General features: G+C 42.2%; 1 protein-coding gene and 1 long non-coding RNA gene across 3 annotated transcripts; one reads left to right on the forward strand and one right to left on the reverse strand.

The window, feature by feature from the left end:
* Window positions 1-1,180: 1,180 nt before the first annotated feature.
* Window positions 1,181-9,775, reverse strand: LOC100435762 (protein CREG2). The gene is given in 4 exon segments (XM_063713360.1): window positions 1,181-4,556; window positions 8,760-9,385; window positions 9,388-9,460; window positions 9,463-9,775. Coding segments are annotated over 3 exon segments (717 nt in total). The 5' UTR covers window positions 9,748-9,775; the 3' UTR covers window positions 1,181-4,556; window positions 8,760-9,026.
* On the forward strand, window positions 1,822-8,946 carry LOC129057507 (uncharacterized). Of its 2 annotated transcripts, XR_010136165.1 has the most exons (5): window positions 1,822-1,942; window positions 4,904-5,018; window positions 7,878-8,032; window positions 8,557-8,691; window positions 8,818-8,946. It is a non-coding gene; the product is annotated as an uncharacterized LOC129057507 (long non-coding RNA). The 2 variants fall into 2 exon arrangements; XR_008522087.2 differs by lacking the exon at window positions 8,818-8,946 and having other exon boundaries at window positions 8,557-8,760.
* Window positions 9,776-18,044: the final 8,269 nt, after the last annotated feature.

Genomic DNA, 18,044 nt, shown 5'->3' on the forward strand with positions numbered 1-18,044 from the left:
TTTTTCTTCAGACAGGGTCTCGCTGTCACCCAGGCTGGAGTGCAGCAGTGCGATCATAGCTCACTGCAGCCTTGACCTGGGCTCAAGCCATCCTCAGCCTCCAGAGTAGCTGGTCACCATAGGCATGTGCCACCATGCCTAACTTTTTGATTTTTTGTAGAGACGGGGTCTCACCACCACACCTGCCTAGTTTTTAATTTTTGTAGAACTGGGGTCTTGCTATGTTGCCCAGGCTTGTCTTGGAACTCCTGGGCTCAAGCAGTCCTTCTGCCGTGGCCTGGGATGCCCACTCCCTATCCTCCTTCCCCACCTGGCCAACTTCTGTTCATCTCTCAAGATCCAGCTCCTCTAGGAAGCCTCCCCTCTCCTCCCCTCCCTGGGCTCCTGCCACTATGGTCTAGCATGCTCTGTGCTCACCCCATCCAACACTTCCCACAGGGAGATGTGATGACCTGTCTCACCTCCACAGGGAAGGAAATGGAATGCAAGACTCAGACAGAGCCCCCAGGATTCTCTACATTTAAGGTGGATGCAGAGCCAGGCGGACCAAGCCCTGGAAGAGGAATGCCCTGGTAGTGGGTGTCTTAACAACACACTGCGCACAGTGACTCAGGGCCTGCTGAATTGTTTATTAAGCTGTATATCTCCTTTCTTTTTTTTTTTTTTTTTGAGATGGAGTCTTTCTTACTCTGTCACCCAGGCTGGAGTGCAATGGCACAGTCTCAGCTCACTGAAACCTCTGCCTCCTGGATTCAAGTGATTCTACTGCCTCAGCCTCCCAAGTAGCTGGGACTACAGGTGCACACCACCACGCCCTACTAATTTTTGTATCTTTAGTAGAGATGAGGTTTCACTGTGTTGGCCAGGCTGGTCTCAAACTCCTGACCTCAAGTGATCCACTGGCCTCGGCCTCCCAAAGTGCTGGGATTACAGGTGTGAGCCACTGTGCCTGGCCTGTTATCTCCTTTCTTAAGAATAAGAAAAATAAAAAAAAAAACCCAGCATTTACATTGAATAGAGGGAAGACTACACCATTGTTCTAAATGGTTCAAAATTTGGCTTATCTATAGTAACCAGGTCATTTTATTCATTTACTTGTTTCTATTATATATTCATGAATACTTCAATTTTCATATGTATTTCACATATATACCATTCAAATTAAACAATATACAACAGGTTATTGTTAACAATTATTAACATTTATTAAGCACCAAGAATATACTGTGATGGTTGCTGTATGAAAACATAATTATCGATATAGTATCCCTGCCATTGAGCTTACAATCTAAAATGAAACACAAGGCTATGAGCCTACCTAAAAACTTCCTTAACTTAGAAATGGCTACTTTGGCAAATGAGTGAGGCAAATTACCTATTATTCAGGTGCAGTGCTAATAAGGCTTTGAGTATGATCCAAAGAATGTTTTACTTGTACCCATTTTTCCCGATTATATTACACTTGCTAAGAAAAACAGTACTTAGAATTTTGGCATGAACAATGAATTATTTCAAATTGTCTTGTAGGACTTTAAACAAAGAGATGCTTACTGGCCTAAGTTTTCCAGCAGCCAGGGAAAGCCCTATTAAAAATATTATGAACTAGACCAAGTTTCTCTTTTAATCCACTTAAACAGTTTTTTTTTTTTTTTTTGAGACGGAGTCTTGCTCTGTCGCCCAGGCTGGAGTGCAGTGGCGCGATCTCGGCTCACTGCCAAGATCCGTCTCCTGGGTTCAAGCCATTCTCCTGCCTCAGCCTCCCGAGTAGCTGGGACTACAGGTGCCCGCCACCACGCCTGGCTAATGTTTTTTTGTATTTTTAGTAGAGACGGGGTTTCACCGTGTTAGCCGGGAAAGTCTCGATCTCCGGACCTCATGATCTGCCCCTCTCAGCCTCCCAAAGTGCTGGGATTACAGGAGTCAGCCACCACACCCAGCCCAGGTACACTTTTTAAACTTCTTCCTCTTCTCCTATACCTAAGGGCTCCAATGATACTACTTATCAGGGAAGAAAGTACTGTATCTAGATAAACTACCCTTAAGTATTACAGGCTTAGCAAGTTGAATTTCTAGAAAATACTCATGCATAGTTTATTTTTATTTTTTATTTTTATTTTTTTTGAGATGGAGTCTTGCTCTGTTGCCCAGGCTGGAGTGCAGTGGCGCAATCTTGGCTCACTGCAAGCTCTGCCTCCCGGGTTCCTGCCATTCTCCTGCCTCAGCCTCCTGAGTAGCTGGGACTACAGGTGCCCGCCACCACGCCCGGCTAATTTTTTTGTAGTAGTGATGGGGTTTTGGTGTTAGCCAGGATGATCTTGATCTCCTGACCTCGTGATCCACCTGCCTCAACCTCCCAAAGTGCTGGGATTACAGGTGTGAGCCACCGCACCTGTCCACTAATTCATATTTTAAAAGAGGACTGAGCAAAGACAGCAATGGAACCTCTGGCTACAGGAGATGCCTGGCTATGCCTGATATGTAAACAAACACAAGCAGTCGAGTTCAGGCCATGCATCTTCAAAGTGATGAAGAATATATGTAAATGCTTGTTTTTCTCCTCCATATTTCTCATGTAGAGGTGTATGAGAATTTAGCATCAAGACTCTATACTGCAAACCCTGTCCTATGTTGCCTATATTCATAGTATAACATTTAATAAATACTCCCAAGTTTGTCATTGCTGGTCACATATTAGCTGACAAAGGCACACTGAAGGGACTTTGATTCTTGCGGTCAAATGCAAAGATTGTTTTAAACTACTGAACACATACAATCTTAAACTATGTGATGATTATTTTCAATCATTTATGATAATTTTTATTCTGAAAGATTACTAAAAAAATTGGTTGTAGGGTATCTGAAAACAGAAATAGAATGTACTCTATAAAGTACATGCACAGAATTTTTAAAAATGCAGGCATACAAATATTTAATGGCAGAGTGGTAATAACCTGAGACTTTTTAAAAATGGGAAAACAATATTTCAGCAATTTTTGGAAAAAAAAATATTTTCCCTAAGAAGTCTCTCTTGGCAACTTTCTTTTTAAGTAACAAAGCAGCAGCAACATTTTTAAATGTTCATAAAGCTTGCTTTCCATTAACAAGTTTATTAAGGAAGAGTGGTCCTGAAACTTCAGGATAAAACTTTTGATAAAAATAGAATCACTAATTTTGACCTAAAACAGACACTAAAACACCCCTCCTTCCAATTTAAGAGTGTCATTTATACCTCCTACTTATAGTAAATAAATCCAATTAATTATAAGATTTGAAATGGAAAATCTGAAACATATCAACATCATTTTCTTCTAATAAGATAACAGAAATTAACTTCAATGGATTTCCCCAAAAAGAGGAGAATAGAGTTTCTAAAAACTTAATTACAGCTGTGGTAAATGAATCTGGGTTTCCCAATCTCAGATCTCAATGCACTTAGTTTTAGTTGGTATTCTGTGAGATGGCTAGAATTTCTGATTTAAGTATGTAGTATGTATTTTTTTAAGGCAAGGCGAGTTTGAGTATGTATAAAGCATAGATATTAGCATGGTTATAAAGGCAATATGACCGACATACACATTCAGTTTTCTGAAGCAATACATTCCAAGCTACATACAACTTAATTTCATGTCCTATTCTAAGACTACATGCTTAACATTAAGCTTAGAAACATAATTGCTGTAATACATTAAAAATACTTCATTTTCCAATATTGTAAAGTATATTTCCAAATACCTGGTAGAAATTTTTTTGCACAAAAATTTAAAAGACATCCTACTAGCTAGCTATTACTACTGTGTTAAGTAATCATTTGAAGGAAGAATTCACAAGGAGAGCAGGTTATAAAACTAAGCATAATAATTATTGCATTTAACTAAAAAAGAATCAAGTAGTTCTGAATTACACTTGTTTTCTGTCTTAGCAATGTGCATATTCACTTTATAGCTACTAGTTTGATAAATATACTAAAGATTGTATAAGATTTGTTTTTCTTGTTTTTGTTTTTCTTGGGTGGTTATTTTTCTTTTCTGTGTCCTTCCCCAACAGCAGTTGGAATTTTCTTTTGAATACAAAGTAAATTAATGTTTATACTGTTTTTTCACCTGAGTCATGTAAAAGGTGGCTCCCTTCATTTTAAAAAGTCATATGTAATTTTGGGGGGCCTTAATTAAAATTTAACATTTAACCACGTGGTTTTTTTTTTGTAGACAGTCTACATGTCAACAAATGGATAAGGGTTAACAAAGGCAAATACTGACTTCATCTGTGTTTTAAACACGATTATATGAATTTTTCTTTTTTAATTAAAAAAATGACATAAAACCATTCATACAGGTCCTCTTCTCTCTCACCTGCTTTGAGATATAGCTTTAAATATGGGTAGATCAAGACAAGTAATGTTGGTAATCTCTTATCTTGCATAGAAAAGAAAAAATAAAGGAACTTATTTCCTTCCTAAGGTCTCAGCTAGTTTCTTAAGTCTTTTCTTCAGCTCCAATGGAAATTTCTCATAGCACTTCTTACAGACTGGCTTCATGTCGAACTCCACAAACTTATTCCTAAAGATAATAATTATAAAAAAAAAGAAATTAGTGGAAACATATTCAACAAAGATATATAAATGATGTGAAGTAATTGTACCGAACTAAACGAAGGCCACTAGGTGATGATATTATATTCATGTTAGTAAAAAACCATAATTCTAACCTCAATTCTTATTGTGATATACATATAAAAATTTAGTATCATTTGAAAAAAAAGTCCTATAAATTTGTTCTATACATCCATCTGTGTAACATAGACTGTAGATTACATTTCATTCAGTACTAAGTAAATAGGAAATCTAATGTAAATATAATTTACTTAAATACAGTCAATCACTTTTTTTTTTTTTTTTTGGAAACAGAGCCTCGACTGTCACCCAGGCTGGAGTGCAGTGGTGATCACAGCTCGCTGCAGCCTCTAACTCCTGGACTCAAGCCATCCTTCCCACCTCAGCCTCCTGAACAGCTGGGACACAGGTGCATACTACTATGCCTGGCTAACTTAAAAATTTTTTTTGTAGAGACAGGGTCCTGCCGTATTGCCTAGGATGGTAATCACATTTTAGAATACCTCAAAGATAAATTTATCTAAAGGAAAGAATCATGTTTTTATAATGTGAATGATTTCTTTATTGGAGGCAACATGATCTTAGTACTTTAAACTAGGTAGCCATGAGGTTTAATTAATTTTAAATTATAAGGGGTTATTTTGGTTATCTGACAGAAAGGTTGGAAGAAAGTTTTTAATCACTCTTAACATAAATGTAACCAGATCACCTGTGGTTGTATTGTAAGCTGTAGCTATTTGAAGAACTCAACTATTCTTTTGAAAAGCTAGAGCAATACACATTATTAATTTATTTTTAAAATGGTCCTGGAGAAGACAACTTTTCAGAGAGCCTCCTGACCATCTGTAATGCATTTCCAACAGGTAACCACAGGAGCTTATTACTGTTGAAATCCACAGTGTTTAATTTTGAATTGAGTAAATATACAACTTGGTAACTTGTTCATTGTCTGTGAAATTATATTCAGGTAGCATTTGTGAAATAAATCTAGTGGTATATTGCTATCTATGACAAAAATTATAAAATCTGCTGATATTTTTACTGCATTTAAACATTGTATTAAACTAGACTTTGCTTCAAGATCATTTTAAAGGACAATGTTAGTAACACAGGAAATTCCTAAACACATATTTAAAACGAAAAATCTTCTATTTTAAAACACCACACTGGGAATTATTTTACGGCTTTTCTCCCAAGGTCATCTTAGAGCAAAAGCTATTAAAACTGCCATTTTTTTGATAAAAGAAAAAAAATTATTCCTGTTTTCAGACAGACTACCTTAGCAAGCTTTCCAGTTTTAATCTTTTTTATATTATTTTTTTTTTTGAGACAGAGTCTCACTCTGTCGCCCAGGGTGGAATGCAGTGGCACGATCTCGGCTCACTGCAACCTCTGCCTCTCAGGTTCAAGCAATTCTCCTGTCTTGGTCTCATGAGTAGCTGGGATTACAGGCACCCGCCACCATGCCTGGCTAATTTTTTTGTATTTTTAGTAGAGATGGGGTTTCACCATGTTGCCCAGGCTGATCTCAAGTGATCTGCTGCCTTGGCATCTCAAAGTGCTGGGATCACAGGCGTGAGCCACCATGCCCAGCTTCATTGTTTTAATCTTACATTTACATTTAATTCCTCTTTATAGAAGGAAACATGTAAACTGAAACAAAATATTTTTAGAGCTCCAAACACGATGGTAACTATGAGGGAAAACTGGAACAATCATGCTAGTAATTCAAGAGAATTTCAAAGATTGAAATACTTCTCATAAAAATCAGGAATAAAAAAAGAGTTTGAAGACACTGAGGAAATGAATTCATAAACAGTAGCATATGGGTATTGTATGAATGCATATTTGAACATCACAGAAGAAGATGTCTTATGTAAACCGGATGGACTTTGCTTAGATATGAAACATGCTGAAAGATTTTTTGTTTTTTGAGACAGAGTCTCACTCTGTTGCCCAAGCTGGAGTGCAGTGGCAGTCATGGCTCACTGCAGCAGCCTCAGCCTCCTGAGTAGCTGGGACTATAGGTATGGGCCACCACGCCTGGCTAATTTGTTTATTTTTTTTGACGGATGGGGTCTAGGCATGTTGTCCAGGCTGGTCTCAAAATCCTGGGCTCAGGCAATCCTTCCACTCTGGCTTCCTAAAGTGCTGGGAATATAGGCGTGAGCCACCATGCCTGGCCATGTTGAAATAATTTAATACATAACTTAGAATATATGCATTTTAAAAAATATCAAACAACACTTATAATTTATCAATTAAATGATGTGGCAAGGAAACCAAAAATCAGGATTTTAAAAGCTACAGTTAATCAGACAAAAATTCTTTAAAATGTTTTCCAGGGTCTATTACGAGATTAGAATTCTTCCCTTTGAATCCATTTTTTAAAAAAATGAAAGAAATGTATACCATATGGTGTTTAAAAAATGAAGTGAGTGAGTGAGTCTACAGAGTAAGTCAAGTACATGACCACAAAATTGTATTAAGTATGGGGTGTATTCATTTAATTTTCATAATTTTAGCAGTTATGCAAAAGGACCAATTCTACATAGGACAAACACTTGAATTTCAATCTCTGATGACTACAAATACATGCCCAAAAGTTGCAGGGGGGGAGGAAAGCAAAAGACAGAAACAGAATAAAGCTGGAAACTACGTCAGGCAAATTTGCCTCCTGTTTTATTGCTAAATAAGATAGCTACAAAGATAACAACCTACATCCCTCCCTCATCATTTGCCCACAAGAAAACTCCTTATGGAAAAAGGACAGACACAACTCAAAGTCATCCTTTGAGGCTCACCTGAGACAAATGCATAACTGATTGCTTCCTCTACCCTATTGTTCATGTAAAAATGTAGGTTCACTGAGCCAGACACAATTGTGTATTCATTGGAAGGCTGATCAAGGACTCAAAAGAATGCAACCTTTTGTCTCTCATCTACTTCTGGCCTGGAAACCCCCTACTTCGAATTGTTCTGCCTTACTGGACCGAACCAATGTACATCTTACATATATTGATTGATGTCTCATGTCTCCCTGAAATGTATAAAAGCAAGGTGTACCCCGACCACCCCGGGGCGCATGTTGTCAGGACCTCCTGAGGCTGTGTCATGGGTGTGTCATTAACTTTGGCAAAATACACGTTCTAAATTGAATAAGACTTGTCTCAGATACTTTTTGGTTTACAGCAATGATGACAATCATGATGTAGCACTAGAGACAACTAAAGGGCTCAGAATCTTTCTCATGTCCCCGTCCTCTCAGGGCCGTGTGCCACCCACCAAAACCAAGAGACTGTGAAATAAAATCTACAGAACAAGCACAAGGCACACTGATGGACAGTCACGGAACCAGCAGCGATAAACAAAATGCAGCAGAGACACCAAGTAACAACCATAAATAATGATATCCAAGAGTCAGTGAGTGCTTCCTATCACATCCCTTAATCCTTCCCATGGCTTCTGAGATAGGTGTTAGTTACAAATGAAGAAACTGAGGCACAAAGAGACTGAATAACTACTAAGGAGGTGGTGGAGTCAAGATTTAAACCTAGGCACTCTGAGTCCAGAGCCTATGTTGTTAATCCCTATGTGAGAAAATGGTAAACATAATTACTGGGAAGCACAATGGTTAGCCAGAAAAGATTAGGGAGTGGGTACCAGATAGGACTGGAAGCAGGGGACCAAATCTTTCTACTTTGAACCCTAAAAATCTCAGAGGATAGGTCAAGAACTCAAAGGCTGTGGGCTACAGATCCTGCCCAGGCCCAAAGCCTATGGCTGACGAAACAAGGGAACGACCATATTTAAATAAGAAAGGAACAACCTCATGGTTTAAAATTTTTCCTTTCAATTTATCTACATTCTTGGTGAGACCCAGAGCTGGGGCAAGAACCTGGCCAATGTCCTATGCCTTCTATAAAAGATTATTTCTTTTTTTGTAGGAAGTAAAGAGGAGTTCACATTACTGCCCTGTAGCTCTTTCATCTCTCTTTAAAACCCCAAAAGCCTTCTGGAGGCGTGGAAGTTACATCTGCATTACTTATCCATGTCATTCTAGGTGGAATCATGTCTAACAGGTGAGTAAAGCATTTGCGAACTGAACAATTAAAAGTGCAGCGAATAGCTCATTCCAGCATTTACACACTTTGCATAATGAGCCTCCTTTCCAGAAAAAATCTTGAACTCCATTTTCTTAAATGCAGATTTCCATCGAAGCCCTGGTGCTGTCTCTCTCCCCATCCCCGCTTCAGCTCCAGGTCAGAAGGTGATGGGGAGTTCAGGTCTATGGGTTTGTGCCCTGCGCTGGGAAGGGCTGTCCTCGCCTACTCTGCGATTCCAAAGGCTCTGTGGCTGCTTTGGTCCAGGTCTCGGTCAGACGCTGGTTAGGTGTCCGTCTCTCTGCCTGGCCACCTCAAGGTGGGGATTCGGTACTCAACCCTACCTGGCAGGAAGCCTGGTTATTCATGTCCCTCTCCGACCCTGCCCCGACTTCGCCAGGCTCACGGAGGCACCATCGCCTTCCATTATGTACAGTGCCCAGGGTCCCATCCAGCGCACCGGGCACGTCTGGTGGACCCGGATCCCAGTCCCGAGCGGTCGCGAGCACGTCCCAGTCCTCGTCGCCCCGCCGCCGCCTGAATGCCAGGCACCCTCGCGCTCCCCGCCGGGCGCTTACCTTCTCGTGGGCGGACACGGTGGCCAGGCAGCCCCAGACGCTGGCGTGGGCCAGGGAGCGGGCGGTGGCGGCGCGCAGTCTAGAGCCCGGGGGGCACCGGCCGCCTGGCCGCCCTCGCGCCGGTAGGAGAACATCCCGGGCGGCGCGGGGGGCGGCCTGGCGCGGGCGGCGGCCTGGCGCGGGCGGCGCCCGCCCGGGGCCGCAGGTGCGCGTCCTCCTTATGAGCCGAGGCGGGGAAGCTTTGCTGCCAGATGCTGCCCGAATCCTCCAGCAGCGCGGGCATAGCCTCCTCACTGGAGGCGCTGTCCAGCTCCTCGTCCATCTCGTTGGTGACGACCCAGGACACGGAGCTCACGATCACGTAGCCCGCGGCCGGGGACAGCAGGGCGCTGCGGCACAGCAGCCAGGAGAGGCGGGTCCCCGGCCGCGCCGGCCGCCGGCCGCGGCGCACGGACATCTTGCAGGCGGCACGCCCGGCCGCCGGGGCCGCCAGTAGCGCTAGTGCCGGGGAGCCCGGCAGCGCCCCCCTGCGGCGGAAGCAAGGAGCCCGCGCCTCCTTCCCACCCCTGCAGGATCCCCGGGCGCGGTCCCTGGCGCGAGTCCCGGCGAATCCCTGCAGCCGCGCGCCAAGCTCAGAAGTCCAGGCTTGCAGAATACCAGGTTCCACGCACACGCCGCGCATCCTGCGGAGTCCTCCTGGCGCGCCAGGTCCCGGGATGGGTTCGTTTCCTGCAGGATGGCACAGGTTCCGCAGCCAGAGGGAGGGCGTTCAAATCCCGGCTTAATACACGCCTCTGCTCAACAGCTGTGAGACCTGCCAAGCTACTTAACCTGTCTGTGCCCATTTCCTTCATTAGGTGACAAAGATAATGTCTACCTCTTAAGGATGATGGATGGGACGGTTGAACGATTAATATTTGAAGAGGCTTGGAACAGTGTGTGGCATGGAGCAAACGTTCTACAGTGGTCCCTTGGTATCCGAGGGGTATTGGTTCCAGGACCCCCGTGGATACCAAAATCCAGAGATGCTGAAGTCCCTTATAAAAAAATAGTGCAGCATTTGCATATAACCCACGCACATCTTCCTTTAATATCTAAATTGCTTATAAAATGCCTAATACAATGTAAATACTATGTAAATTGTTGTTTACTGTATTGTTTAGGGAATAGAACAAGAAAGAAAGCCAATATATGTTCAGCACAGATGCAATCACCCTTTTTTATTTTTTATTTTTCTGATGAAGGGTCTTGCTCTGTCCTCCCAGGCTGGAGTGCAGTGGCACAATCACAGCTCACTGCAGCCTCAACTTCCCAGGCTCAGGTGATCCTCCTGCCTCAGCCTCCAAAAGTGCTGGGATTACAGGTGTGAACCACTGCGTCCAGCTTTTTTGTTCTTCAAATATTTTCAGCCTGTGGTTGGCTGGGAACCCACAGATACGAAGGGCTGACTGTATTTAGTTAGCTAGACACAAGCTAGGGATTGTTATCATCATCTTATTAGAGGAGAAAACTGAATAAATGGTGGAGGTAAGATTAGCACCAATTCCATCTGATGCCCATTCTCTTTCTCTGCAAGGACGATAACCCTTACACTTTGCTGTGTCAGGAGGGCATCGCAGCCAGTTCATCTAATAGCAGAATCAAATTATTTGCATTTAAGCTGAAACAAACTGACCGAGGCCACATGGACAAATACCGCCTTGGCCAAGCCCCTCCTCATTCCAGGTCATCAGAACTCCGGTCCAAGCCCTGGAAAGGAAAAATGCGGAGGAATATGGCAGGCTTTTGGCTGTTTTCTTTTCTTTTCCCTCCCTCCCTCCCCGCCTCCCTCTCCTTCCTTCCTTCCTTCCTTCCTTCCTTCCTTCCTTCCTTCCTTTCTTTCTTTCTTTCCTTCTTTCTTTCTTTCTTTCTTTCTTTTCTTTCTTTCTTTCTTTCTTTCTTTCTTTCTTTCTTTCTTTCTTTCGTTCTTTCTCTCTTTCTTTCTTTCTCTTTCTTTCTTTCTCTCTTTCTCTCTTTCTTTCTTTTTTGAGACAGAATCCCGCTCTTTCTCCAGGCTGGAGCGCAATGGCACACTACAACCTCTGCCTCCCGGGTTCAAGCGATTTTTCTGCCTCAGTCCCCCGAGTACCTGGCACTGCAGGCGCCCGCCACCACACCCAGCGAATTTTTGTATTTTTAGTGGAGATGGGGTTTCACCATGTTGGCCAGGATGGTCTCGATCTATTGACCTCATGATTCACCCGCATCGGCCTCCCAAAGTGCTGGGATTACAGGCTTGAACCACCGCGCCCAGCCATGGCTATTTTCTTACTCCTGCCTCCTCATGGGAGAAGTGACCCATATGATGTATGAGTTTCGAGAGGCAAGCTTAACATGCTTTTCTCAGCCCCTGCAAAGCTATTCTTTTCTGAATGATCTGTTCACCCTTCTCTTCTGTCTTGCCTGAGCTGTCCTGCCCCTTCAGCAGGTGAGAGGTCGCCCCGCCCTGTCTGTGACTAAGGGAGTAAGTTCAGTTGCAGAACCTAATAGGAATCCTATTTGGTCAAAATTTCCCATTAGCTTTACTTCTATTACGCTTTCTGATTCTTGAGTTTTATTTCCCAAATTAGTTCCACACTCAGAGGGGATTTAAGAGGGTGATCAATAATCAGTCTTCAAACCCCATCACACAACTTGTGCCAGAACATAGTAAATGCTCCATTAATGACAGCAATTGTTGTTCGTTTTGGCCATTTACCCCTGAATATTCAACAGATCCCTCAAACTCAAATTTTGGAAGATAATTCTCCATGGATTTCCTGGTTTCCTGCAGAATCCAAATCTGTTTGAATAACCTTGAAAAGCTAGAGATAGTGTCTTTCTGGAGAGATTTAGGGATCTATTTTGCAGAGGCATCCCAGGTAGTAAAGATATGGGTAGGAATATTTTTATATATATATTGAAAATATATATATATATTTGAAAATCAAACTTATTTTCAAAATGATTGTACCAGTTTATACTGCTACTGTCAGAAGGTGAGAGTTACTGTTACAGCTCTACATTCTCATCAACACAGATTAGCGTTAGTTTTTTTTGCCCATTCCCCGCACCCTCCCATGCCAACCAAATCTGGCGGATGAGCAATGGTATCTCATTGTTATTTTAATTTGCATTTACCTAATGACTAATATGGTTGATCATTTTTCATGCATTTATTGCCCAGTTCGAAATCTTTTATAAAATGCCTGTTAATGTCTTTTGCCCATTTAAAAAAATGTGGTAAAAAGTGTAACATGAGATCTACCTAACAAGTGTACAGTACAGCATTGTTAACTATAAGAACACTGTTCTATAGCAAATCTCTAGAATTTTACCTTGCATAACTGAAACTCTTTATCCACTGAACAGCAACTCCCCATTTTCCCTTCCCCCAGCCCCTGGCAGCAGCCATTCTATTCTCTGTTTCTATGAGTTTGACTATTTTAGATACCTTATATAAGTGGAATTATACAGTATTTGTCCTTCTATGACTGGCTTACCTTACTTAGCATGATGTTCAAAATTCATCCATGTTATTCTTTTTAAAAGGTGAATAATATTCCATTGCATGTGTGAAAGGAAAATATCTTGGGCCCCCAAAATCAAAATCTGAGACACATCTCAGTTAATTTAGGATGTTTATTTTGCCAAGGTTGAAGATGCTCCCATGACACAGCCTCAGAAAGTCCTGACGACATGTGTCCAAGGTGGTCGGGGCACAGCCGGAGTTTATACATTTTAGGGAGACATGAGACATCAATCAATACATGTAAGAAGTACATTGGTTCAGTCTGGAAAGGCTGGACAACTTGAAGCAAAGGCAGGAAGACTTGAAGCGGGGAGGGAGTTTCCAGGTCACAGATAGGTGAAACAAAAACGGTTGCATTCATTTGAGTTTCTGATTAGCCTTCTGGGTTCACATATGTATATATCACATTTCCATTTTTTCTTTTTTTTTGAGTCAGGGTCTCACTCTGTTGCCAAGGCTGGGGTGCAGTGGCACGGTCATGGCTCACTGCAGCCTGGATTGCCTGGATTCAAGTGGTCCCCCATCCTCAGCCTCCTGAGAAGTTGGTACTACAGGCACACCACCATGCCTGGCTCACTTTTATTTTTTATTTTTTGTAGAGATGAGGTCTTACTATGTTGCCCAGGCTGATCTCGAACTCCTGAGCTCAAGCAATTCTCTGACTTCAGCCTCCCAAAGTGCTGGAATTACAGATGTGAGCCACTGCATCGAGCCCATATTTTCTTTCTCCATTCATCATTGATGGACATTTAGGTTGTTTCTGCCTTACAGTTATTGTGAATACTACTGCAATAAACATTTGAGTGTAAATACCTCTTAGAGATCCTGTCTTGAATTCTTTTGGGTAAATACCAATAAGTGTGATTGCTGAATCCTATGGTAGTTTGCTTTTAATGAACCTCCATATTGTTTCCCAAAACAGCTGCACTATTTTATATTCCCACCAATGATGCACAAGAGTTCTAATGTATCCACCTTCTCACCAACACCTGTTGTTATTTTTTATAATGGCCATTCTAATGGGTGTAAGGTGATATCATTGCAGGGTTTTTTTTTTAATTATTATTATTATTTCTTGTTTGTTCATTTTAGAGACAGAGTCTTACTCTTTTGCCCAAGCTGGAGTGAAGTGGTAATGATCATAGCTCACTGTAACCTCAAACTCCTGTGCTCAAGAGATCCTCTCTCCTTGGCTTCTGGAGTAGCTAGGACTATAGACAGGAACATGCCATCATGCCTGGCTAATTTTTATTTTTTATTTTTTTTGTAGAAATGGGGTCTTGCTATGTTGTCCAGGCTGGCCTTGAACTCCTGGACTCAAATGGTCCTCCCACCTTGGCCTTCTGTGGTGTGAGCCTCTGCACCCAGCCACTAAGTGGATTTTGATAGGAATTGAATTGAATTTGTAGATTCCTTTGGGTAGTATGAACAGTTTAACAAAATTATGTCTTCTGATTCATGAATATGGGATGTCTTTGCACTTATTTGTGTTGCCTATAATTTCTTTTATCAATATATTATATATTCTATATATATATTGAAGAGATTAAGGGACTTAAAATCATATATATATATATATAATTTAGTTAATGGCCATAAATTTGAAGTGTCTATATATATATAAATCATATATATGTATAGTATATATAATTTATATATATCGTATATATGATTTATATAGTGTATACATGATTTTAAATATATATACAGTGTATATATAGAGAATATATATGATTTTAAGTTCCTTAATCACTTCAGATTTATGGTCATTAACTTCAAGGGGGCATTAGCCCTGCCTGGTAGTACTCTCCTACTTCTCTGATTCATTTTCCTCCCCTTTTTAGGAGACTCTCACGCCTTTCCTTTCTCCTACTTTCTTCAGGTCTCTTTTCAGATTACCCCTTGTGAGAGAGGTCTTGCTTGAATGCCCTATAAGAAGCAGCATCAGGCTGGGTGCGGTGGCTCACGCCTGTAATCCCAATACTTTGGGAGACAGAGGTGAGCAGATCACCTGAGGTCAGGAGTTCAAGACCAGCCTGGCCAACATGGCAAAACCCCGACTCTATCAAATAATACAAAAATTAGTTGAGCACATTGGCACACACCTGTAATCCCAGCTACTCGGGAAGCTGAGGCAGGAGAATTGCTTGAATCCGGGAGGCAGAGATTGCAGTGAGCCGAGATCACGCCATTGCACTCCAGCCTGGGCAATGGAGAGAGACTGTCAAAAAAAAAAAAAAAAAAGAGAATCTCCATCCCCATAGTGAATTTTCACGATAATACTTATATCTACTTAAGATATTTTGCTTTTATTTGCTGATTAGCTCAGTGTCAGTCTTCCTGTACCAGGAACATAAGTTCAATAAAGAGCACAGATTTGTCTATTTTATTCATGGTTGAGAAAGTCATGCCCAGAGTGTAACGCTTTGACATGCTGAGTACTTTGAAGTAAAGGACAGTGGAAGAGCCTCAGAAGCAAAATCTCTTTCTGGCCTTTTCCTACCCTTCTTTCTCCTGCTCCCCCTCTCCCACAAGGCAGGCCATAGGAACTAGAATTTCTCTTCCCCAAGATGGATCACAGAAATTAGAACCCCTCTCCTTCAAAGCCAGCCATAAAGCCTAGAAATATGACTGTAACTCCCTCTGCCTTCCTGTATAGGAGCTGGCCGTAAAGAGGTCCTCGGATCCACCTTGTCCGAGAGTAGGTCATGAGACCTCATTCCAGAAGGGGTCCTGCCCCACACCTGGGGGAAGGGAATGACACACAGAAGGAGGAAGAAGACCCTGGACAGACAGGCCTTGCTGGGTTTCCCACTCGTCTATTACCATTAGATCATTCACTTTTTCTCCAATCACAATTCTTCATGGTTGTCCGTTCTTCACCGAGCATAAGCATGGAAATGGACAGATTTCCCTGAGTCTTTGAGTCTTTATTTATTTATTTATTTATTTATTTATTTATTTATTTATTTTTTTGAGACGGAGTCTCGCTCTGTCGCCCAGGCTGGAGTGCAGTGGTGCGATCTCGGCTCACTGCAACCTCTGCCTCCCGGGTTCACACCATTCTCCTGCCTTAGCCTCCGGAGTAGCTGGGACTACAGGCGCCCGCCACCATGTCCGGCAAATTTTTTTTGTATTTTTAGTAGAGGCGGGGTTTCCCCATGTTAGCCAGGATGGTCTTGATCTCCTGACCTCGAGATCCACCTATCTCGGCCTCCCAAAGTGCTGGGATTACAGGCGTGGGCCACCGCGCTCGGCGAGTCTTTATTTAGGCTTTCATGTCACATAAAACTTTGATGGTACAGTTTGGATCTGTGTCCCCCGCCCATATCTCATGTCTAACTGTAATCCCCAACGTTGGAGGTGGGGCCTGCTGGGAGGTGATTGGATCATGGGGGTGAATATCCCCTTTGGTACTACTCACTAATAGTGAGTGAGTTCTCGTGAGATCTCATTGTTTAAAAGTGTATAGCACCTATCCTGCCCACTGCCTCCTGCTTCAGCCATGTAAGATGTGTCTGCTTCCCCTTCACCTTCTGCCATGATTGTAAGTTTCCTGTGGCCTCCCCAGAAGCCAAGCAGATGCCACCATGCTTCCTGTACAGCCTGTGGAACCACGAGCCAATTAAACCTCTTTTCTTTATAAATTACCCAGTCACGGGTATTTCTCTGTAGCAGTGTGAGAATGGCCTCATACATGGGATTAAATTTTAAATACATTTGTTATGCTTTTCTCTATTTCCTTTTGTTACAGGAGTGTTGGCCATGACGGTTATGGTGGGTGAGGAAAGGTATCACGGCTTTCCACCCCTACAATCCCAAGTGTTTATACAGTACCCGGTAAAAGAAAAAATACATGACAAATACTTAATTTTGGAAAACGTCACTGTAAATTTTTGATCAGATATGTGTTTCTGAAAAATCTGTCTGCTGCCAGCATGTTAGTGGGCTTCCAACTTATCATCATGAGTGAACATTTATGTTCCAAGATACATGTTACTGTGAAGAGAAATGTGATGTGCCTCTCTTTCTGTACTCACCATATTGACAATCAGTAATGTGCCCAAGAGGGATATCTGTCTGTACAGGTTCTCATTATTTTTCCTATTTCAAATTACTGTTTCAGAAAATCCTATTGCTTCTATGCATACTAATGGATCAAATGTTTGTTTCCTATCAAGTTAAGTTGCATGGAGGGCAGTGCCGTAATAATGTCACAATTGATGGGGGTGATTGATTGTGGAATCTGCAGGTGGCCAGGATCTCACTGCTGCTTGAGGATCCTGAGCAGGGCATTTCCACCTGGGAAGAGAGCAACTGGGATAATGATTTAGATGTTGTTTTGAGTGAGTTGAACTGGATAAGGTAGGTGGTAGAGTGATGTGGTTGACAACTCCAATTGTTTGACACCTCCCTGCATCCATACCCATTAGGAGTACCTTATCTTGCTAACTCTGAGTTTGGCAACATGACTTGCTTTGGTCAATGGTTCAAGACCACACTTGATGCAAAAGGAGGTGTGAAAACATGCTTGTGTGTTTCCACGTCTGCTCTCTTGGACTCCCTCCTGTCATGAGAACATGCATGAACTGGCCTGTTGAAGGAATGTGGGAACCACATGGAGGACAGCTGAGGCCATCCTAGACTAGCCAGCCCCCTACATACCTGTCAGGAACCTTGGAGGGCTGAGTGAGCCCAGCTGAGATTTGTCGAGTCCAGCCTAGAACAGCAGAACCAGCTACGCAAGCAAACTGCGGACTGGTGAGGAATAATACATAGACGGTGGTTGTTTTAAGCCATGAAGGATTAGTTTGTTATGCTGTAATAGTGAACTGATCCATGGTACAAGCAGAAAACAATCTTTGCAACCTGCTGTGTGGATTCTTTATGGCTCTTGAAGAAAAATCTAAGTTTGGGGTAGGGAATAGGGGGATTTCCTGTTCACATTCATGTTCGCTTTCAAGTAGTAGACCACCAGTTACTTTCAATCATAGGAACCATCTCTGTTCAGTAATTAAAATCTCAGCGTAATAATCAAAATGTCAAACTTCATGAAGGTTGACATCTTCTCCTCTCTCCTGCTAGCTGCTTAAGGATTTGAGGGCTGAGGTGGGTGAGACAGATGTGTTTGCATTCTTTTTCATTTTTCTCTTTGCTGGGCCTCATGTCTCAGCTCATCAAGGAAGGGGATTGGGAGTTAAAAA

This window comes from Pongo abelii, chromosome 12, assembly GCF_028885655.2.
Source record: "Pongo abelii isolate AG06213 chromosome 12, NHGRI_mPonAbe1-v2.0_pri, whole genome shotgun sequence".
NCBI classification, from domain to species: domain Eukaryota; kingdom Metazoa; phylum Chordata; class Mammalia; order Primates; family Hominidae; genus Pongo; species Pongo abelii.